This window comes from Convolutriloba macropyga, chromosome 3 (genome assembly GCF_964194025.1).
Source record: "Convolutriloba macropyga chromosome 3, txConMacr16.3, whole genome shotgun sequence".
Taxonomy (NCBI): Eukaryota; Metazoa; Xenacoelomorpha; order Acoela; family Convolutidae; genus Convolutriloba; species Convolutriloba macropyga.
Window position 1 is genome coordinate 61,466,708 of NC_134470.1, and position 24,865 is coordinate 61,491,572.

Sequence of the window (24,865 nt, forward strand, 5' to 3'; positions counted from 1 at the left end):
ATAGGATGTTGTGAAAATCATTCAGGAATAAAAAAAAATGAGGTTGCAAAAAAAGTTTAATGATATTGCATGGGCCATAAAAACTCTGGTCTTGGAGATGGTATCCAAGACAACGTAGAAAATTTTTTGATATTGAAGGCCAGTTGCAGTTACGATATATTCATTGTACTACGTGGTCCCAATGACGTAATAAGAGATCACCTTTAAGGTTTTTTATGGTCTTATGTATCGTCTAGCCAAAAACAAGGAACTTTTTTGGCAGACCGACCAAAACACAGTACATTCGGGTTTCATACTTAATTTATCGTCAAAATCTTTGCTTGTTTGTCAGAAGTCAGTGAAAGTGAAATAAGCAACGGAATATTAGTCATTGGTCAACAATTATGTTGCAGTTTTGATTTCGAAGGAACAGAAACTTTATTTCAGTTATTTCAATTAGTTTTGTGAACGAGCTAAAGCTCAGGTTTCAATTACATTGCACATACATTAAGAATTTTTCGCTGAAAAAATTATTTTAAATTTCTGCAAAAAAACTTTTTCTGAACATTTGACTACATTATACAAAGAGAATTCGTGTTTTTGTATGAAACAAAACAGACAATTTCTCATGTATAAAAACCGAAAGTACCGACAATCTCTTACGTTTAAATACCGAACATGCAGAATTTCCCTTAACGACGATACCGAATCTCTTTTGCAGAGAAAAACGAAGATAGACGACACTACGGAATCTCTTGCGTCCAAAAACGACGATGCAGAAATTCAGATGAGTTCGCAAGCGATGATACCGACGAACACTTATTGGAGAATTGAAAATAATGTAAAATTAAAACAAAAAATGTAAATTAATTGAGAATAAAGCAAATAAAGCTATAAATTTTTATTTCCATTTAGATTTTCTAATGTATCTATAGCGTGTGTGTGTGTGTGTGTGTGTGTGTGTGTGTGTGTGTGTGTGTGTATGTGTGTGTTTGTGTGCGTGTGTGTGTGTGTGTGCATGTGTATGCGGGTGTATGTGTGTGTGTGTGCGTGTGTGTATGTGTGCGTTTGCGCGCGTGCGCGCGTGTGTGTGTGTGTGTGTGTGTGTGAGAGAGAGAGAGAGAGTGTGTGTGTGTGGATGCTAGGCCTCCTGGTTGTACACTGTCTGAAATAAGCATGAAATTCTTGATGCACAATGGAGATATTTTAAACTTTTAGGTCAGTCTTTGCAGATCTGTTGATAAATTATATCTTGTAGATGTTTCGCAACCCGGGTCGAGAAAATTTCCAAAATTTGTGAAAGAAATGCGCTGAAATGCGCTCAATTTTCAAAAAATTCAGCGCAAAAATCTTACATAATAATGCGCTGACATGCTTGGAAAGTGCTGAAACTTTGTAAGAAATGCGCTCAAATCCGCTGAAATTTCAAGTTCAGCTCTTTTCTTTCGCTCTGAGGCTCGAACCCCGATCACTGTGTCTCGTCTATCAATTAATCCACTGCGCTATTGAGATCTGAAATGCTTCCCATTTAATTTGAATTTTTAATAATAAAACGTTTGATATGAAAAACGCTGAAATTATGTAAGAGATGCGCTGCAGATGCGCTGAAACTTTGTAAGAAATGCGCTGAAAAGGTGCTGAAATTTAGGTAAGAAATGAGATGAAAATGCACTGAAATTATGTAAGAAATGCGCTGAAGGCGCGCTGAAATTTTAAAGTTTCAGCGCCATCTCGAAATTTCAGCGCATTTCAGCGCATTCAGTGCATGTCTTACATAATTTCAGCGCATTCAGCGCATTTCTTACAAAAAGATGCGCTGAAACGCGCTGAAATCTCGACTCGGGAAGACCAAGAAATTTTTTGCTTTGCTGAGTCAGATTTTCAGATTTTGGCCCCGGTCAGACTTTCGTGGGACACTGACTTCTCCAGACCTCTCCCACAAGCCCATGTGAAACCTGATAGGGTCTCATCAAACATACGTTTGGCACACCTCAGTCTGGGTTGCTTTATGACTTGTTTAGATTGGCAGCTGGGCGCGTTACATTAGGCATTAATGACACAGATCTGTTTCTGATGATAATTTACGGTGGGTTCTATCGGATGTCTTGTGGTGAAGTCTATGCACTGCCAGGTGGATACATCACAAATGTTGAGTTTGCCGTTTCCATTGATCATGATGATGAATTCCAGCAAGCACCGTTTTCCTAGAATTAAACCACTTGTCAGCATTCCACGAAAAATAACCATCAATTAAACAGCTTATATTAATTGAAACAGCTGCGAATATAAACATAGTCTTGGATAAAGGTTTTTGGGCTTGCGCCGCAAAATCAAGTCAGAATGGGAATAATCATTATAGGTGAATTTATGAAAGAAACTCTGCGAATATGGGGACTCCGGTACACACTCAAAATTGACTAGGTGTTGGTGATCTCACTTAATTTCACGAACATGATGGGCCCACATAATTTTGCTATATCTGTTCAACCCGACACCCATTTAGCATCTATATCATCAGTTTATCTCACCTTTTTCAACTCAAACAGAGACTGCTATTTATTTGTCATTGTGACAACAATTTTAATGAGCTTGTTTCTTATTGTTGAATTATTAATAGCCGCGAAGCGAAAGCAAGCCTATTATTAATTGCTCTCAAACGAAGTTTGTAACAATTATACTGGTCCTGTGGTCTCTTTTATACGATCGTTCTTATGATGCTCGGTAGCGCCTGGAGGGCCTTAAGTTCTATTAGAACCTTAATAGTATCGATTTACGCGATTCGCCAAATCTGTTTAGACGACATATGCGAAGAAGAGTTCTTAAGAGTTTGACCATCTCATTTCACCCCGTCCGCCAGCATATGTGAGCGCGGCATGGGTAGTGTGTGTGTGTGTGTGTGTGTGTGTGTGGGGGGGGGGGGGGGGGTGGAGACTTGGGACCACTTCTTGGGACCAATGATTCTTGTGATCAATTTTCATTGACTTCACCTTTTCTGCAGCTAAATTTGTGTGCCTGACGTCATTACTCACTCCGTTTTACGTTTCACATTTTTTAGCTCTTAGGTAAAACAAAACCGGGAATAGTCTTTCCAACATACATTACTTGCCTCACTTGAAAATTGACTATTAAACGCTCGAATTGTAATTATTAATAGCCGCAAAGTGATAGCGGCAATTATTGGGGATATCGTAGTTTTTTTATAATTCAAAGAATTTGAATTGTATTGGGGCGCTCTATTTTATTAAAGATCTGTTTTCACAGTTTCATGATTTTTGAAGTAAAATTGGAGTAGAAATTTTGGTCACGCGGAAACAGAAAGTGGAGCGAAAAAGCGTGTGGTTTTGTGGCAAAAAACTGTTTTTGCTCTAATTTTAAAGTAGAAGGAGAAAACGGTGTTTGAACAAAAATTTGATTTGTTTTCTTGGAATTGATTTTTTGTTCAAATGCGGCAATTTCTTTTTAATTTTTACTGTTTTTTTTTTTCATTTTTTTGGATTGGATTGTTTCTTAATGGTTTTCCCAATCAATTCATAGTTCAGTATAGGCCTAAATTTTTTGTTTAATCCACATTTCACTTTTTTGCTGGTGGCTTTTTGTTCACATGCTGCATTTTAACATTCTGTTTTTCAAAACTTTCTGTCAGGACTTGTCCTGCTATGTTTTTTACAATTCAAAGAAATTGAATTGTATTGGGGCGCGGTCTTTTTTTGAGATCTGTTCACACATTTTTATGATTTTTGAAGTCAAATTGGAGTAGTGATTTTGGTAACGCCGAAACAGGAAGTGGAGCGAAAAAGCGAGTGGTTTTCCGGCGTGAAATTTTTTCGCTCTAAATTTAAAGGAGAGTGAGAAAACAGTGTTTGAACAAAAATTCGCTTTCTCGCTAGTGATTTTTATGTTCACATGCGGCAATTTCACTTTGATTTTTACTGTTTTTTTCGATTTTTTGGATCAGATTTTTTTCTAAATGGTTTTCCCAATAAATTCATAGTCCGTTCTAGGTCTAATTTTCTGTTTAGTCAATGAAAATTCTTTGAATTGTACGTCAGGACTTTTCCTGCTATTTTTTTTGTTTCTTTGTCCCCATCGATGATTCTTACAACCTGACTTCTTGGATTTGACTTTTTCAATCACTTCAGTGACTTCTACTGCTTTGCGGTTAAAATTCATATTAATGACGTCTACTATTATTCTGCTATTAGCTGTCAATTGCGTGACTTACCTCACTAAAAAAATGACTCCTGAACTCACTTATGAAATTTCAAAATTTTATTAACATATGCTAGTTGATGGTGTGCATCCAAGTAGTGCCAAAATTGTATGCCGCAATTTTTGATTATTAGTCTTGAGTTTTTGATTTTGAATATCAATTTTGAAAAAAGGCTTTTTTTTCCTATAGACCGTTTGTGGCATAGAATTGACAGTCCCAATATAACCCGAGAGGTCTAGTGGTCAACTAAAGGACTGGTGGTTGGTCTGCCTAATCTTATTTCTTTAGTTGCTTCAATTCATTGAAGGCCACAAGCGTCTAGCGCGGCTACTTTCCGACAATCTGCCGGCTAGGTTTTTTTGGATTATGTCTGCAATGAAATGTCAAAAGAGTGCTTCAACCGACGTCGAACCATAAAGCTTAAGAGGCTTTATTAATTGATGGAACATAAAGAATTTTCATAAAAAATCTAAAATAGCCTCAGTTATATACTCTTGCGTTCTCCAGTAATTGAACAGAAAAGTAAAAAAAAATCAATTATTTTTGTAGCGAACTGACTCTTTATCTGTATATAATTCATCGATTTAGAGTACTGCGGGATACATTACGTGGAATTTGTTCCAATATTGAATTATATGAATCAATTGCCAGGGGCAACAAAACGGAAAAAAACAAAACGGAATAAACTTCCGAGTGTCTATCTATTCAAAATGACTGATTTGAGGATTAATTTTTTTTTTCAAATTCTGTTTCGAAAACTTGATAAGAGCGCTTTTTGACTTGTTATTTTTGGAGAATAAAATAAAATTTGTGCATTGACTTTTTTGATTTCGTTGACCATATATCAAACAACGGAAAAAGCTTTTTTATTAAATTTCTCAAAAGTCATTTTAATTGCAGTTTATGAGAAAAAAAGGACGTTATTTTTATTAATAGTCTACAACAAAAATGGGATCGAAATTTACTTTCCTACCTAGTGACATGCAAAATGATGACACTTGGTGGTACTATTCTCGCCGTCCTGTTCATTTTTTATAGAAAACCGATTTTTCCACCTGTTTTTTTCTATGCTTTTTTTCTAAGAGCGTAAATAATTTTTTTGTTTAACTTGGATAACGGCAATTTATATGAAAAAGAAATCACCATACGTAAACCACTAAGATAACTTTCCTTTGATTTGCAATGAAATTGACCAGTTTACACCAAAACTGTTTTAAAACTCTTGTTTTTGAGTGTAGAAGATTAAACTTTTGAAAATTATTGCACTGGTCACCTCTGTTCCGATCTAGAAACTAAATGTGGGTAAAGATTTATTCAGAATGTTGAAGCGACCTCATCTCAAATTGGTTTGAAAATTGAAGTTGAGATCTTAAAGGATCAATGACATACCGAAATCGAAGAACCAATATTGTCTTCCTTTTCGCATTCAGTTTTCAACTTTGAGGTTGTTTCCTTCTTGAGCTTTTTTGCCGCAAGTACTATCTATTCAAACGCCGTTTCGACTTTACAGAGAAAATCTGTAAAATTAGAAGCGCAAAATAACTGCATGCAAGAGTTTTGTTGAATTATTGACCGGTTTCATTGACCTGATTCTAAATGACTTTTTTTCCTAAATAACCGTTGAATGTGAAATCTTGCCAAAATCTTGCAGGCTTCTTGCCAGATTTCAAAATCAGATACACTTTTTGGAAAAACAAGTGGAAAAATTTCGATTAATCCAAATTTTTTTTACCTTTTATATTACCTAATAAACACTCAGAACAATTTTTTTCAACTTGATTCTTCTTTTTTCAAACGAAAAGTTCATAGCAAAACCAACAGCAGGATATTTTTGTTTATTATTGATAGTTCAAGGCTCATGCAAAAGCTAAGAGAAGTTTACGGTTGCAAAAAATCTGTAGCCATTCTCTGGTGGGCCCATTCCCGATCATATGAATTGAAAAACTTGCAAGATACGTGCAAGCTTACCGATTCCTCTTCAATATAATCGTGCAAAATGAATCCAAAAGCCTTCAAGAATCTAGCAAGTAAATCAATAAGCTTGCAAGATTTTAAATCTTCTTATGGTTTTTGCGTTACTGATCAGACTGTTTTTCGACAGATTTGAAATAAAATGAGGGCAAGTGCGTCTGATCAGAATTAAACTCGAAATTAACCCGGGTTTAGGGTTAGAGTTTTCGGCGCTAATACTGAAAGATTTGGAGAAAGAGTTTCATTGCAAAAAATAATTGCGACGTCAAAATATACGGGAAAAGATTTGATTTTTAAACCCATTGAGAGGGGGATAAATGAATCAATCGATTTAACCTGACGTTGAAGAAACGTTTTGCTTAAATTTACAAAACAAATTATATTGGGAAACGGTGCAATTATTATTTAGAGAGGAACTCGGCGAGCTCAGCAGGAAACGCTGTCAAAACCAGCTGGCAAAAATGGCTTCAACTCTGAGCACCTACGATTGTTACAAAATTATTGGCGATCTCGAGAATCCTCTGAAGCTCCACATGAGCAACTATCGTTCCAGCAATCAATTAAAAAAACGTGATCAGTTTAACGACTGACAAATGATAAGTTAGGATGCACAGAGCCGATCGTGTAAAGTCTGATATTTGATGAATTTTTTGGGGTACGGTTGCGACAATCTCAAACCCTATAATTTTTTTTTGTGAACAATTTACTAGGATCTAATATACCCGGGTCAAAGTTTTTGGGTCAATTGTTGAAAAGATCTGGTTCATATATTAGGCTAACGGAAAATTACCTGTCGAACACTAAAACGTTCTTTTCAACACAACACAATTTTTAAAAAAATCAAGACAATTTTATCAATTTCATGATTATCAAGAGTTTCTGACAGGTGGCTCTCAAGAAAGCCGATAGGCAAGAAAGCCGAGTTTTGAAAAATAAGGTCAAGTAGGCAAAAAATTTGGAGATTATTGTTTTATAAGCTTTCCCCGGCTTTACGGCGATAAGTGGCCCGCGGTTACCAGATTACATACTACAGCAGATGAGAAGCCTGACCATGGACAGTGGTCCGCTGAGGTTCGCGAAGACTGTTAAGAATCGTCGTATATTCGTTTCTATGATGCACTGGAATCCATTATAAATTAAAAAATTGTGATCAGTCTTGATTTCAACGGTCAATACGGTAAGATTTCTGATAGATTACATAACTATTGTCTTTTTTTCTATCCGGCTCACTTTAACTTTGGCTTAGGTCTTGTCCAGCGCTCTGCATTTGAGGAGCAAAACCACAGTCATCTATGTACTGTTGTAGAGGTAGCCTGTTGCTTAGGCTCGAAGTATTTTGTCATTTAAAAGAGTTTGAAGACTGATAACAAAAACTTCGATCTTATAGGATCTATAATCCACCAATTTTGTCATGTGAGACTTGATAGTTGAGTTACTTATGGCATAATATCTGATGCAAGTTTATATCGAGCACGAGGTAAAACTATTTTTTTATTTGAAATCTGCCCATTTTATAATTCCCACTTGATTTTGTCTTTTGGAATCTTTGATCCAAAGTGTTGCAACAGCCTAGAAAATTTCTGATGATAATCAAATGACTGTAAACATAGTTGATACGAGTAAATTGAAATTAACTAAGCCTCGTGATCAAAAACTGACGCAAGTTACAATTCAAATTACTTCTCTGAAAAATTTTGTCCCAATGTTCTGAAAAGTTTGCATGCTCGTTGATCAGTTTATGGGCATACAATTCCATTTTATTATAGGACTACATCCCCCCCCCCCAAAAATTTTTTTTCTTAAATATTTGGGGAAAACAAGCTAATTGAAACACTTATCTTAATGTCGATATTTTCCAATGATTTGCCCCACAACGATATCATATGTTTTCTGATAAACACATAAGTTCTCTTCGCATAGAAAAGATATCCAGATCAAAAATGATCGATTTGTTTTTCCTCTGAAAATATGATTTTTTGACCTATTGGTCTTTCTGAAGTCTTTGGAACAATTGATTTTTATGAAAACAGGATGGAAATGCTTTAATTTTGTGAATTCATTGAGTACTGACAAAACTCTTCGGTGAACTAGACACTGCGATATTGGAATATGGTCGGATAAAAGTTTCCCAATAAAAAGTTATATGGTCTCCTCTATGAAGTTATAAGAGAGCTCAAATATCAGTAGTGGGTCATCCACATGACTGTTTAATGTAGATTCCACAAAAGTAACTTAAGAAAGCCAGAGTTTGTCTTTGAAATCCAATTTTTTATCCTTTTTCTGGGGTTGCATTTTGACAGCCTGGGTTGGATTCCCAGTGAATCTCATCGATGGATCATTTTTATTTCATAGTAACTTCTAGATTAGTTTTTTGGACCAATTTGTGACGTTTTTTTGACCTGTTTTTAACGTTTTTCCGATCAATTTTTGACGTTTTTTTGATGGATTTTCTATAGCCCAGTGAAATCCCATCGATGAATTTTATATGATCCAGTGAAATCCGATCGATGAATTTTATATGATCCAATGAAATCCCATCGATGGATTTTATATGATCCAGTGAAATCCCATCGATGGATTTTCTATGATCCAGTGAAATCCGATCGATGAATTTTATATGATCCAATGAAATCCCATCGATGGATTTTATATGATCCAGTGAAATCCCATCGATGGATTTTATATGATCCAGTGAAATCCGATCGATGAATTTTCTATGATCCATTGAAATCCAATCGATGGATTTTCTATGATCAGAGAAAAAGTGGTAATGCACCATCGATGACCCATCGATGGACTTTTTATAAAGTTTCTATGATCCATCGATGGGATTCACTGGGACTCCAACCCGGGAGGCTCACAACATATACCTGTCTAATCATTGAAAGTAGGCTCCCGTGCATCGGTGACAAAATTGAGGTTTTTCTGGTTTTTCAGAGCCATGATATCCTTCTTGTTGTTTTTTCAAATTAATTAAGACTAATTTTGACTCAAAGCAACAGGCGCAAGTTAGATACTAAGGGTCAGAATAAAAGCAAAATCAGCTCATTTTTTACACTCATAAATCTATATGCCGATCTCTTTTTTCTGCTCTTTTTTCTGATTTCATCTAACAATATAATTTTGTTTATTATTATTGTTAAGTTTACTTGTAATATATAATGCCACATTTATTGTTTCAAATTTTAGCTAATTAGATTGTAATATAAAATATTCCGTAAGCATCAGAAAAGTGCGAAAAAAGCTTGCAATTAAATTGCTGAGAAGTTTGTAAATTTTTCAAGTCGAATTCAACTTTCTGTAGGTTGTTAAGCGTCGATAACAATTCGACGATTGCTGGAACCGGGGCTAAATTGCAGAAAACTTGCCGGACTTGGGAACACCTGATTGGAGTGACATTATGGAGAAAGTGGAGAAACGAGAGATATCAGATGATTGTCCGAAGAGTCTATTCTGCGACCACTTGTTTTTCTGTCCTGTGGAGGCTCTGGGTAACTAGAATTGATAGTTTTTTCTCGATTATTTTCTATACAGGGATTCATTAGACGATTTCTGAAACCAGAATTACCTCTTATAGCCATGTGCTCCAGAACAGTGACAGAGCCAACTTTGAGCGTGATAAAATACAACTTTATCCCGATAGCTGCTCTTAGATGCACACTGGATTGAATAGATTGCTTTAACAATCACTATCACCATAACTGCAATAAATTACTGTTTTTGAATTCTAGACAATTTTCCTTCAATCTTCGAATTCCAAATAAATTCAAGCCAAAAATAGAAGATCCGAAAACTTTACCATTTGATTTTTATAAAAAACTGTTTTGATTTTTATTTTTATAAAAAACTGCTAGTTTCTGGCAGAAAATTAAAAAAGCATATTAATCCAAAATTTAAGTAATCAATTTTGCTTAAGCTAAAAAATTGATATCAAAATATTACGAAAATAAGAAAGAAAAACTGTCCTGACGATTAACCAAAAGAGGGGGAAAATCGGAAACCTAATGGAGGTCTCTAGTCGAGGCTCTATGTATCCTATCTTTTTTTCATGTTCACCTCATTTCCCGTTTTTCCTTTCACACAAGTCACAATCTGCACGCAAAATCTGCATTTAATATTTACACAATACAGTGAACACGGTGCATGTCAAAAGTGTAAAATGAAAAGGTAACAACAAAGAAAAGCCATTTATTTTATTACAATTCATCAGGTAATCAAAAATCAGGAGCTAGCTGGTATTGGTTTTTATTTGTAATAGCCTTTCGGCAACATTTATACAGCTCCCTTCTATAAATGTATAGTTTTTCTACAACAGCGCAACCAATCAGAACACTTTTTGACACTGAAAAAAGTCTTTCGGTTTATGTTTTGTTTTGTTTTTTTTTGTTTCAAAACCATGAACGTCAAAGGGGATAATTTTCTGCCAATCTACCGACTGTGTTTCGATTTTTTAACTATGAATTGTTCTTTCCTCTATAAGTACCAAAATTTTCTTTAATTTGTTGACGCAGTTATTCTGGAATTTATATCGTGTATGATCTGAAAAGATGCTGAACAAAAAACTTTATCGTGTAAAGATCTTATCTGGTCTTTCACGATATAAATTCTGCCCTACGTGAAATTTTATCGCGTAAGATCTGACATATCAGTTTTGCTGAATTGTTATCTTATAAGGTCTGCAAAGTATCTTATCAGATCTTACGCGATTGAAGTTCACGTAGGCCAGCATTTTATCGTGTAAGATTTAATAAGACATGTTTTAATCACTTCAGTGTTGCCATATAACGTAGTCGTCAATTTCCTATAGAAGTAAAACATAATCAGTAACCTAACCAATTATGAAACAAATAAATGGTTGGAGTCTATTTTTGCAGCAGTTTTATACTTAGATACAAATAGGTACCATGGCTTAGCTTAGCGGTCTAGGATAGTTTTTGGTCTTTGAAAAAAATCAGCCTAATTTGATAATCATCGTTTCAGAAAAAGCCCCTGATACTGTAACCTTTTTCAAAATACCTTATAAGTCTCAAATTTAATTTTCTCTTTGTTGCTCTGACATCTTAGTGTTGCATGCTGTGGTTTTTTGTCTACTGCTTGAAAGCAACTCTTAATTTTCTTCCAGAACATGCAATACTTAGATGATTTCTTTGCCTATAAGATCTGATAAAAAACCTTATCAAAAAAGATGAATCATAGCTTTCCAAATGTTTACTTAACAAGAACTTTTAATATTCCTATAAGGTCTTACACAATAAATATTATATTGTCAGGCAGAATTTTTATCTTGCAATTCCTGATGATTTCTCTTAAAAATTTTTAGTCAGGCGACGCATAATCTCATAGGTATTTGTAAGACATTTTGGCAAGAACTTTGTAAGATATGATATCTGGGAGGGAATCATTTGCAAAACCAGAAACTAGATCTGAATTCTAATCAAAATTTAAAGATGACATAATATTTGACACCTGCATTAGTTATCAGAACACTTTTTGGCATTTCCTGTTATTTTCTTGTCACAAAATTGTACAATATAGCGGAGTTTACCGCGAATGGTATTTTTCCGGTCTTACCGTCAGGAGTGACCTGGAAAGACTGCACTGGCCTCACCGAACAGTTGTTTTAAATTTCATGGTTGTGTCCTTGCGAGCCTTATGTTCCACATAAATTCTTCCACATAGGTTCTATCGATATATAAATGAGGGAAAACTGGTCCCGTCTTTTCCTTAAGAGATTCACTTTTAAATTCGTATTTTTCTCTACACCTCAAGAGCAGATTTTCCTATTTTCTCTTAACTATCTGCAATATTAGAGCACGTGTCTTTTATGGGGACAAGGACAATGGGCAATGTGTCTGAGAGATTAAGAGTGATTCTTTTTTTCAATATGACTCTTGAAAATTTTATGGTACAAAAAGTCACCATTGTCTACTACCTCAAAGTTTTGCTGTTGAAAAACTAAGAAAAAAAATCAATCTCTGAAACAATGTAAGTTTTTTCTCAATCATCTCTAGAATTGTTGATGAAGATTGTATCTTCATGAAACTTATAACAGCTGCTCTCCTATCAAAGAGAAGGACAACTTTACACAGCCAATTGCGTTTCAGCGGTTTCAAATCTGTCTGGGTATTACGCTTTTGCACTTAACTTTAGTGAACTGTATTATCCGCTATACTGTAGAAAATTTGTTGCATTACTTGTTGCTATATTTCTAATGATTCAGAGTAAAGGTAGGCGGTACAATCATAAAAGATGATCTACAGAAACAAATTAAAGTAAAAAGTAATATACCGCTCAAGTAGCGTGCTTCAATACGCACTGTATGCCAATTTAATATAACAAAAATCGCAAATTTCAACTAATTTTTGGTAGCTTTTCAAACTCCTTTTATGCTGCTAGTCACGTGGGTGTAGATGTCAAAAATGCATCTCTGACTTGTTGTAGATAGGGATGTCGGTTGGATGTGAAGAGTTTTCCATAACTTCACGTTTTCAGACTGATAACAATTCATGGGAAATTTGTTAACGGTGTAGAAATTTTGTCGGATAATCTGTACGAATAACTGGTTGTTAGAGAGCCAATTGCCAATTAGTTAAGTCGTTATGTTTTGCTGACGTGGGGATAGTTCGAAATTGATTTTCAATTCATGTATGACGGTTACGTACTAATAATAGTTACTAAATATAAATGTTGACGAAAGTGAACATTTCAATGTGGTTGCGATATAATATAGCGTTAATTTTTCCTTGTCATGCTATTGTAACTTCACTGCTTGATTCGACCTTCAATTTGTTTTGTTTAGCGTGTAGCTTAGCCTCAACAAAAATGATATATTTTTTAGTGAAACATATGAACAAAGAATAAAAAAATAATTATAATTTTTTCACTTTCATTTTCAATCTGGCAGTAACAAAAAGATTTACACTTAGATTTTTGAAACTGAATGTATTTAAGAGATTTGATTTTTTGTCCAGTTTTTTCTCAAATTGATACGTACTGTTTCACAAGAATTGCTTTAAAACATGTTCTTTGTTCGAATTCCTTCATCCTCAAGGATTTACAAATGGCCCATTGAGTGTAGGACCCTAAAAGATATTTTAATAGAGTTATTATCTTTATAAAATATTATGAGACACTTCCATCATAGATATTAGTTTCTTTCGGTCAAACAAGAAAAATTGAAAAGCGCATGCGTTCAAGCAGAAATATCATCGTATATGTAGCGTATTTTGTGTTTGTAGAGCCTGCAGTGATGGCGTTAATTTAAGAGAAGAAAAATTGAAGAAACCGAAACATATTTTCAAAAAACTTGCAAGCATCTTGAGCTCCAAACCAATGCAATCATGCCAGTCATTACAAAGCAATCAATGATTCCTTCAGTGAACAGTGCTACAACGTATCATTTTTTTCTAGTTTTCTATTCTATAGAGATTGAAAAATGTCATTGCGCATAATTAATAATTCAGACGCCTTCACAGAAAAACATGAATCTTACTTGATAGAATTTCTTTCTATAGTATCGTAGACGATAAAACTTCTTGATATAAGTTTATACACACAGCAAAAGATCGATCTTTTATGAGTTCTTATCAAATCAGCTTTTAAGTTTTCTCCAATTCAATTGTCCAAAAAAATTAGTGATGAAATCTTACTCATAAAATTTTTTCCTAAAAATTGTTAAATGATACAAAAATATTCTTATCAATTAATTTACCATGAGATCTGACAGCAGAAAACCTTCTATCGATATAATATTGCTGCAAGTAGATGGGGATCGAAATTTTGCTATGCAATCACATTCTTTTGGCTGAAAAACGTGTGCCAGATTGAGTTTAGATGGAACTCTGCTCAAAACCCAAGTGTGGTACCCAATAAAGCAAGGCTTGCTCATTCCTCGAGAGGAGCATCTAAGCCTGCTTAAGACATCCAAGTGGCGAGCGGCTGGGCCCAACCTTCCTCCGATTGGGTTAACCCATTTCTGGGAACCAATAGAACGAACTGAGGGACTTGGCGATGATTCCTTCCCCCCGATTTTTGTGCATCGTTCATTTTTCTACTTAAAGGCGCAGAACTCTTTCCTTCCTCAGGCGTCAAATTTAATCTATAATCAATATTATTTATCTTCTTAAGCTCTGGCCCATTATGAGGTCCATGTCCCACAACAGTTATGGACCAAACCTAGCGGCACGACCAAAATTTTGGGCTCGGTGGCTGCGGATCTTCCTCTTCGCGTCTAAAGTAAATCCTGTCCCGTACATTATTTGGATCGCGACTTCCTACTGGGTACTACGTAATCGGGTAGTCCAGCGCTTCCTATTACGTTATTAGGGTTCATCTAGATATAACAGAATCTATACTGCAATTTTGTTCACAAATACCTATTTAATCTATTTGTTCATGGGACAAAAGGAAAGAGTTCTAAAGGCACTTCTGGACAACCCGGCTCTGACTTCGATCAGAGACCGCTGGATTCCTTTGCCTGCTGGGATTGTGATGAGAAATCCCAGCGTCCAATTGAGAACAAGGGCTGTAAGGGAAGACCCTTTCGACTATTCAAATACGCTCAATTTTCGACCAAAGCATCGTCAACGAACAATCAGGTTCCCGTTTTTACATTTTAGCCAAATCTCACCTAACATTCAATAACTCTCTCTTGTGGGTTTAATCTAGCTAATACAAATCTGGAAAGTGTGATGAAATTTTTGCATTCAAATGTGCCAATCAGCAATCAAACCAATGATCGAAGACATACAAAAAATTGATTCTAGATATGCTTCTTTCATGATTGAACTGTACATTTATGTATGACCTTTTTTGATGTTCAGGAGAACGCAATACTAACTCAGTGAGATTAGGACATCAAAGCGATATTTGAAAAACATAAATAGTTGCCGTCAGCTTCTCGAAAGGCTATTATATATGAGCGCTACAAATTAATTGCTCTCAAACGAAGTTTGAAGCAATTATATTGGTCCTGTCGGTCTTTTTTTCATGAGATTTTTTGCTTGACCGATTTTTCGTCTGACGCTTTTGACTTTTCGTCCTCAAAAACGGGATAAACAGGTAGCGCCCATAGCGGGCATTAAGTGCTCTTAGAGCTTTTCAGCTCTGTTTCAACCCAAAATGTTTTTGGAGACATATACTTATGGTGTGAAGGGCGGTTCTTAGAGGTTGAAGACACCCCACTGTTGGCCCCTCCCCCACTATTGCCCCCCCACAGCGCTGTTGCCCCCGCCACCCCACTGTTGCCCACCCCCTCCCTCTCCATCAGCCCCGCAGTGTATCCCAGCCTCCAGCCCCCCCCCCCCCCTGTGGCTACGTTCCAACAACCGATCGCTAAAAACAGACATTTTTATACTGATTTTCACAATTTTTTTCAAGCTTTTTGAAAATTTTCGTCTTTTTTGAGTTCTTTCAGCCCTATGTGTCGAGGAACTTCCTCTAGGGTTTTATAATAAGATACTGCATAGTTTCTTGCGGTAGTGGAATCTTTTCAACATTTTAACATCAAGAATTATAGCATTTTTTGCAAAACGTGCGAATATTTCAATTTTTTTGACATTTATTTTTCAATATTCACGTTATTTCCAGACGCAGGGGCCAGAAAACGTCCTTAAGGGTTTGTTAATAAGTTACTGAAAATATTTTATTTTCCATGGAATTGATTCCATTTAATTAATATGACAATTTTTTTTTATAACTTGCTTTTTTTTCAAAAGTTTTGAATATTTTTGTCAGATTTTAGGTTTCTCCGACCTCAAGAGCACAGAAACCTCCTTTAGGGTTCGGCCATATGTTATTGTTTAGTTTCTAAGGGCAATGGAATTTTTTTCAAGATTTCAATTTTTCTGACATTTATTTTCATTATTAAGATGTTCCAGCCTACCGGAAATATCTGATAGGATTTGATAGTAAGTAACTTGAAAATGTATATTGGCCATGGATTAGTTATCAACTTTTATCACAAATTTTAGCCGTTTTTTATGCAACTTTTTTCATGTTTTTCGAAACTTTTTGTCATTTTTTAGGTTTCTCCAGCCTCAAGAGCCCTTTAACCTTCTCTAAAATTAGATTATAGGTTTTCCATAGCTTCTAGATGTAATTGAATGATTTTCAAGATTTTAATATGGTCAGTTTTCAAAAATGTTTGCAATTTTTTCGTTTTTTGAATTTTTGAATTTTTTTATCATTTTCGGCACAAGGGTTGTAGAGACCTCCTTCAAAGATTGATGGCAAGCTGTTGCATAGTTTCTAGAGTTAATGGAATGGTTATGATTATTTTGGTGATTCCAGCTTTAGCAATTTAATGAAGTTTAACTTTTTTTAATTTTCGGAAAAATAAAATCACGTCCAAAGTTTATGGAGCTTTATGAGCCAGTAAAACTAATTTAAGCTTAAAAAAGGAAGACTGGTTAGTCTCTTCAGATAGTGAAATTGTTTTGAAGATTTTTAAAATCTTGAAATTTAGCAAGTTTATTTTAAAATTTGCTAATGTTTTCAAAATTTTTGTTTTATAAGTTTGACGATCATTACAGGCCATCGAAGCTTTTCAAGTCTTGCAAATGGGTTACTTGACCTAACTTCAGAGAAAAAATAGTTTTGAACATCTTCTTTGAGAAATCTGGAAGCTATAAGATATCAGTTTTTTATCTGATTAGTTTACTATTAAGGCTAGAAAACTAAAAGTTGCAGAGTCGAATCAAGCGAAAGCTAGCCTCGCTAAACAGTGTTTAGGAATTTATGCAACCAACCGCTCGCCGGTCGTTTGAGAGCAATTCGCCCGACGTTAGTCGGTTACGTTTTAATGTTCTGAGAGTTTGAGTTAAACTGGTGTGCTTTCTTTTTATTCTCAAACAGTAGTTATGGTTGTCTACTCTCTGAACTGATCGATTTTTTGTGGTATCGGATATACTGATTTCTAATTGCTCTCGGATGAAGTTTGAAGCAATTATTTGAAGCGTGTACCTTTTATGAGCAAACTTTTTACCAGGATGTTTTTTTTTCTCGAACACTCATTTGATTTCACTTTTCGAAAGACTTTTTTCAAGCTTGTACACTAAAAAGTACAACAAACCTTGTACACATTAGTACGCTAAAAACCAAACCTTAGTTTATTTTAGTCGATTGGAGTAAATGCTAGTGTGTATTAGTTTTAAACCGCCAGTTTAGAGACCGAATTCACCATACTCAATAAATAAACGAACTTGGGAACAACTTAGGACAATTATGGCATGCAGTCCTTCATTTTTTCCGACCCAATTTAGTGGAGGGGGAGCTATATACTCAAATGGTTTTTTTGTTTAGTCAGTTTTGGCTGATTGATATATTGATTGTAGAGAGTTTTGAGTGGTATTAATAGAAAGCCCATAAAGCGTACAAGGGAATAAAAAGATTTTTTTTTAATTTCGGTTTTTGGACAGATATCGAGGTTAAAAGATTGGTGAATATTGAAATGATATCCGTTGTTTTTGTTCACATAATAAGAAATTTTTGCTTAATTTCAAAATTCTTTAATAGCCGCGAAGCGATAGCGGCTATTATTGGGGACAACGTTTATTTTTTTTTTATTAATCGAAGAGAAGTATTGATATTCTACAGGTTTTTTTTTAGCAGAAAGCAAGTTTGTTCATGACTTGAATTTTGACTTCTTTCTATTCGAGCTTTTACCTCCGTTTCTGATTGTTGACTTCGAACATTGGACTTTAACAATAGCTTAGTTTGTAATGTATAGCAATTGGTAACAGTCTGTAATTCAAGGTGAGGAGGTCAATTTGAGAAAACTTGATCCCATTTAACTACCTACCCCGTCCCCCCCCCCAAAAAACTACCCCCCCCCCCCGCACGTACCTACCCCCCACGTACCTAAGCCCCCCCCCACGTACCTACCCCCCCCCCCCCCCCTTCGTACCTACCTACCCCCCCCCCCCCTTGTACCTACCTCTACCCCCCAACGTACCTACCTACCCCCCGCAACCTACCTACCCCACCTACCTACACCCCCCCCAACACCACCTATCTGCCCCCCTCTACCAATCCTCCCCACCAGCACCTACCCACACCCCTGAAATAAAAAAAATTTAACGCTTTTCATGTTACATTGGTCTACTGTTTTCGTTATTTCTAGTGGTTTTTTTCGATATTCTGATTTTGTCCAAGTTAGGGTAGAGATTATTTTGCACAACGATTCGAGTCGTTTCCGGTATCTTAACGGCTATGTTTTTAATTCGTCGTCTCCTTCGATGATTCTTACGATTTGACTTCTTGGAATTGACTTTTTCACGAACTTCTATTGCTTTGCAGTTAAAATTTGTGTGCGTGACGTCATCTCTGCTTTAAGGCCAATTGCGTGACTTACCTCATTAAAAAAATAACTTCTGAACTCACTTATGGAACTTTAAGTTTTATGAACATTTTAGTTAAAGATCAATAGTGTGCATCTAAGTAGTGCCAAACTTATACGCCCTAATTCTTGAGTATCAGTCTTGAGTTTTTGATTTCGAATATCAATTTTGAAAAAGCTCTCTGAGCACTTTTCCCTTATAGACCGCATGTGTCATGAAATTGATAGTCAGAATCTATCCCTAGTGGTCTATTAAAAAGCTGGTGGTTGATCTGTCTATCTAATCTCTTTGGTTGTTTCAGTTCAAGGAAGGCCACAAGCGTCTATCGCGCCCATTTTCCGGCAATCTGCCGGCTATGTTTGTTAATTTTGCAAAAATTTATAACTTTTGTTTAAAATAGTGCTAGTTGTTTCGCCTATAGACTCAGAGGAAAGTTGCTGGCTCTTTTAATCCAACAACGTTGGCTTAAAAAGTGGTATTTTTTACATATTTAGCCTATATTCATCAAATTTGGCCCCAAGAACTTCTTCAGCGAACTTTTCAAATTTTTACAAATCTCAAATTGCTGACAGACGTTTGAATCTCTTGAAGAGAATGCTAATTCCACCTCCGTTTTTCTTAAAATTCTTCAGGAATACAAAATGTTGCCGGTTTCGAGGTAACTTAAAACAATCACTATGGAAAATGAATCTTTCAATTTTGATATGTTGATATTTTGTTGCCAATCTATCTATTTTGGTTACCACCGGAACAATTATCTGTTATAATTGAATGCGTGGCATTCTCCAGGCTAGCTTTTGCCTCTTCGTGGCTTTTAACAACAAAAAAATATGATTCCACTGAGGTTATGTCTTTTTTAAGAACTACTAACTTTCAAATTGTTGTTTTTTTCTGTTTAATACAGACCAGAAAATTTCTAATCAAATTTCACTTTTTTCTCTACGCAGTCACTTTTCTGTCATATATTTATGATTACAGAGCGACAATCATGGTTTCTGTGCCATCAACAATAAGTTTTTGCAATTTCGAATAGAAATCTTGTGTTTTGCCCACATTTTAGTTTCTACAGGGAATTCTTTTAAACTATTGGCTTTATTGCTTCGATACCACGGGTTCATTTTTTTTACTTTTGGACTCCTGCCATTTGGAATTGTTTTCGTTGTCTTGTCCGACTATCATTTTAAATAACGCATCAAATATTGTCTGAACAAAAAAGGATGTGTACAAGTTCATATTTTTTATTGAATAGACTTTAGTGGCTTCGAAACCGTTTTCTTGCAAGACAAAATTGAACTGTTTTGTTTTGCCACTATTTGTCTTTTTTTGCAGTGCCATCACACATTCTGGATCATGGCAGGTCCCCCAAAGGCTTCTTCTGGAAGGTTAATCAATTTTATTTCATGATTTCAGTCGATTGCTAATGGTAGCAATGATTTTGAACTTTTTTTTTGAAAAAGTTGACCAACCTCATGAACTCTGCCTTTTTTTGTTTTTTACAACAACTTGTTTACTTGCCTCGTTAACAAAATCTTCAATCCCCTTTGGGCAGAGAGAAAAAATTTTTGTTGTTTTTTTTGCAGCTGATGTTTTAATGGCTATGACGCCATGTGCCTTCAGAGCTTTTAAAACAAATTTCTATATTGGTCATTGCTTGTGACCATTTCTTTTTTGCTGAAATTTCTCTTGAAACGAGGGCTCTTACATGTTCAAAAATGCCTCAGTTAAGAAGTCAAAATCTTTTCAACTGTAAGTTTATAGTTTCAAAGACATCAACAATGTGTTTTTGAAATATTGTTTGTGGAATTTTGAGTTCTGTCTGTACTGTCTGTAGAATTTTGAGTTCTGTCTACACCAATTTCAGGTACCAATAACTCCCCACGAAGTCAACTGTTTTTTCTAGGATTTACTTTAGAAGAAACTCTGTTATTTAAATGTTCTTAAACTTTTTTTTGTAGTCTTCTGACAAATTCCGGATATTGAGAGATCTTAGTGGCTCCCTGCAAGGACATCTAAAAGAGCCTTTCCAGTATTTTAAAGGGGATTTGATGGAATTCTTTGAAATTGTGATAAAAAATGTAATTGCATATTCAAATTTTGCTCGTTTTCTCTTCTTTTTACTTGTAACCTAGTCACAGTAGGGCGCGGTCCCATTTGTTTTCAAGAGACATACAATTTTTTGGCTGATGCTAATTAAACTAATTGAGATTTTATTTTGCAATTGTTAGTTTTTTCTGGTATTAACTGTTGCCATTTCGACATTCTTTTACTAAGCGTTTGTAAAAACCCTAAATTTTGATTTATGGTAGAAATTTACAAATATTTTTTAATTGACTTCATTGTTTATCTTGTCTCTTTGTCTCACCAATGAAAAGTATCCTTATTTTTTCAAAGTGGCTTTAATTATCTCATTTTCTTGACGCTAACGAAAGCTCCCAGCTCTACTGGAGTTACGTGCGACTATCCAGTTTTTGTAGTTGACAGCTGATTGTTTACATTGTCTGTATTTATTCTCGTTCTTATTGACTCGTTACAACGTAATATTAGGGAAATTTCAAATCTGGGTTGAGGTGATCTCCAAGTCGATTTTCTATACTTTAGCTTTTGACTGAAGCTTTTTGACTTTGTTATAGTGATCTTTTTTGAAGAGAAATAGATTTTGAGTTAGACAGGGATTGATGTTTTGTTATTTTTGTTTCTTGTCTTGTTCAGTAGTTTTACTAATAGCAAAAATCATCGGCCTTCCAATGCGGCAGTAAGTAAATCATTCATCGGTTTGCACATGAGAGAAATTACTCATTAACTGATTATTTTCGAAAAAATAATTATTTTTTTGAAAGTTTTGTTTCTTTTCCTCATTTGGTAGACAACTAAGTCAAAAACATGAGCGGGGTCGCAATACTATGCGCAATATTACTGCGCCTCCTTGTTATTTTTTTCAACTTGTTTCAATTCAAAACTGGTTTCGATAAGTGCAGCTGGACATATCATTTGCATCCTTAAAAATATGTTTCAAACTTTTCCCTTTACTAGTACTGTGAGTGGTTTACCTTTCAGGTTAACAATTATCCAATTTTATTTCTAACAACAGATATCGGAGAGTCTGACTTTGAGTTTACCATTATCTATACATTTTGAGACATGTAGAAGCTGGTTCATTTATTCAGTAGTTATTATTCATGGACGCGGATGTTTCCTGTAACACTCACACACAAACACATACACAAACGCACGTACAAACACAGACCCACACACAAAGCTAGTTTGACATTGAAAAAAAACTGAGGCAGTTTTCTATTGAGAAAAATTGGTTTTAAAATCTGCCACCGCGATATTTCTAGAACAAGGTAGCGCTGGTGTCTCTGCCACCGCTGGGATCTTTGGCGAATTTATAAATTTGTTTTTTTTTGCAATTATCTCTGGACTGTACCAATTGGAATGTTAGGCTTTTTAGCCCTGATTACTGGATCAGTACAAATCAGAAATGGAAAATGCAGTTTGATTTTTGCTATTTTCATTCTATATGATTATGTCAATAATAAAACTAAGCGACAAAAAAAGGCCTTAAAAGTTATCGCATTCTTTAAGTCTGAGCTCACTCTCAGTCTTCGAAGTTAATTAACCGCCTTTTCACCAAGCTTTTGCACTGTTTAACTGAATCACTTGCAAGACCACTCATGTTATTGTAACTTTCGGCGCCGCTTGGAGCCGACCTTTGGCCAACTTGAAGCACAGTCGTCGGCACTTCCATCTGACCTATTAACTAACTAACCCGACATCAGTCGGCGTTGTCGAGGAGGAAAACATGAAAAAAGTAAATTAATATAACAAGTACAGACATAAGCAAAAACTCATACTTCATTCATTCATGAAATAGTCAAATGAAAATAATCATTAGGATACCTCACCCGCTTTTTCTTGAATACCAACACTTTTCCCCGCTTTTTTTAAATACCTGCCCCCGCCACGTTTTTCTTGATTACCAGCTCCCCGCGCTATTTCATAAATCCCGACCCCGGCTATTTTTCAACTTTCAAAACCCCTCACCTGTTTTATACCCACCCCTCCCCTCAAATAGCTGACGCTGTTGGAACAAACGGTCCAGTATGAAATACATTTTCGCTATAACCAGTTTGTCAGAAGCTTCAGCAACCTCAATAGGAAGACAAATTTGCATATATTAAGAGGCTTATAACAGAGATACTTCAGCCCAGTTGGCCTACCACTAACTCGCAAAAAAACAGACCAAATCGAAGACACCAAAGAAATCTGCTCGCCCGGACCGAACTCCAAGTCTATATCAGTACAAGGCAGGTCTAAATACAAGTCTTATTTCGCTTTCAGTACTGGGAAAGTCCAATTGCAAGTCTTACAAGTCTGACAAGTATTGGCTAAGACTTGGATAACACTTGGAAGTTGATTCGAAAGTCAAAACCATCTTTTCAAAATTTTTCGAGTGAAAATTTTGAATATCGAAAATTTTTGTAACGTGCCTCGATTTCCAGGTTTATTTTCAGCAACTTTCCCGGGGTCCTCAAAATTGATACAAGAGTGGTACGAATTGATACCAGACACTACTACAGGACCCCCGGTAGGTCTCAATGGGTCATTTCAGGTGGTTGTGGGCCGTTTTTCAGTCGTTTCAGCCCGTTTTTAGCCCAAATTTCACAAAAATGGACTTAATTGGAAGCATGTTTCAGATCTTGCAATTATGTCTCGAGTTTATAATTAAGGAAATATTGTGAAGAAAACCGCAGTAAGGGTATCCATGCAGTCACGGGGACTCATAATCCAGAATAACATTCCATTTTTATTGTCCCGGATTCATTCGCGGAATGAACCACGGGTCGCTATGGGCCAAAATCGGATAAAAATGGGTATAGTTCGGCAATGGTGGTGCCAATTTATCAATTATATCACAGGAGCCAAATCTACCCTCTGCCAGTTTCAGTTGAGCCTTTGAGGTAGTTAGTTTCCATTTGAGGTAGAAGCAAAAAATAGAAACGTATCGTGGGAAGCATATGGGTCCAGCATATGGAATGTGTCAATAGAGCGTTGCTCGTTCAATGATATTTCCTTAATTACTAATCCAAACACAATGTGTTATTTCCCGTCTTTTTTGACGATTCTCTGACTATTTTGGGATGATTTCCCTTCTTTTTTTGACGATTATGCGACTATTAACTACTCATAAACTACTTCTTGAAAATAAAATTCTTCCCGCAGAACTTCAAATAGCAAAAACTTCATTAAATAGACTTTTCGATATTGTCCAACAAACAAACATACAAGACCAAAAAAAATTCAGAGTAATCGGAGACGTTGAAATTAAAGTTAATAATCGTACATATGATTTTTCTATCACAAGAAAATGTAAATCAAAATGGAGTCAAAATTCAATTATAAGAAACTTTGTTCGGAAATGGAATAAACTTCCAAGAGCTCTAAGAAAGGAAAAATCAAAGAAAAAATTTAAAAAAGAATTAAAGGAAGAGATGCAAAAAAGACACAAACGAGTTCCAATGGACAAAAAAATTGAAGGCTTTAAAAGTTTATTTTTATAAATTAATTCACGAGAACTAGAAACTGAACCTGAGTTTTTTATTATTATTATTATGTTTATTTATTCAAGGGAAAGATGTAGTATGTTTGATTTATAATATTACAACATGTAACTGTAACCTTGGGGTTATTCGAATTTACATGTTTGAGATTTAATCGGCCACTTTTGTCGTTTTCCGGACCTATTTTTGACTATTTTTTGCCAAACTTTGAAGTTTTCCGGGCTCATTTTTGACTTGCCAAGACTTGGATTTAGACTTGTCAAGTCTTAAATCAGACTTGGATTTGGAATTGCCAAGTCTTAGATCACACTTGGGTTTGGACTTGCCATGTCTTAAATCAGACTCGGATTTAGACTGTCAAGTGTGAAAAGCAATATTATCAAGTCTCTGAATCAGTAATGAAATGAGACTTGTATTTAGTCTTGCCCAGTACTGAAATTGACTTGGCGTTAGGTCCGGGTGTCCTCCAACACTCCCTCGAACCTCATATTGAATTAGACTGAATGATAACAAATCGATCGTATTTTATTGCCCCCCCCGCACCCCTCACAATAAATTAGACTGAATCATACCATCCCAATATTTCAGTTTATTTTTTTCATCTGAAGCATAACGGACGATTCTCTATTGGACGCGCAATCGACTAGTGATCGGGCAGAGCAACTCAACTCCCGAGGTGATTAGACAGGCTGGATTAGCGGAAATGTCGGCCAACCAATATGCGCCAGAAGATAGATCTTTTCCTACCTTATTACACTGGTCGAGACAAGCCCATCACTAAACATGTCAGCAACTCATAAGAAGAA

The 24,865-nt window shown here is 35.5% G+C and overlaps 1 protein-coding gene across 1 annotated transcript in view; it reads left to right on the top strand.

Moving 5' to 3' along the window:
- LOC142336688 (uncharacterized) overlaps nt 1-24,865 on the top strand; it is a 97,119-nt gene that overhangs the window by 66,326 nt on the left and 5,928 nt on the right. The window contains exons 4-8 of the mRNA XM_075385599.1: nt 2,001-2,168; nt 6,570-6,697; nt 9,520-9,651; nt 13,994-14,220; nt 14,582-14,757. Of these exons, the coding sequence (XP_075241714.1) occupies nt 2,001-2,168; nt 6,570-6,697; nt 9,520-9,651; nt 13,994-14,220; nt 14,582-14,757 (831 nt within the window). The remainder of the gene's footprint in view (nt 1-2,000; nt 2,169-6,569; nt 6,698-9,519; nt 9,652-13,993; nt 14,221-14,581; nt 14,758-24,865) is intronic.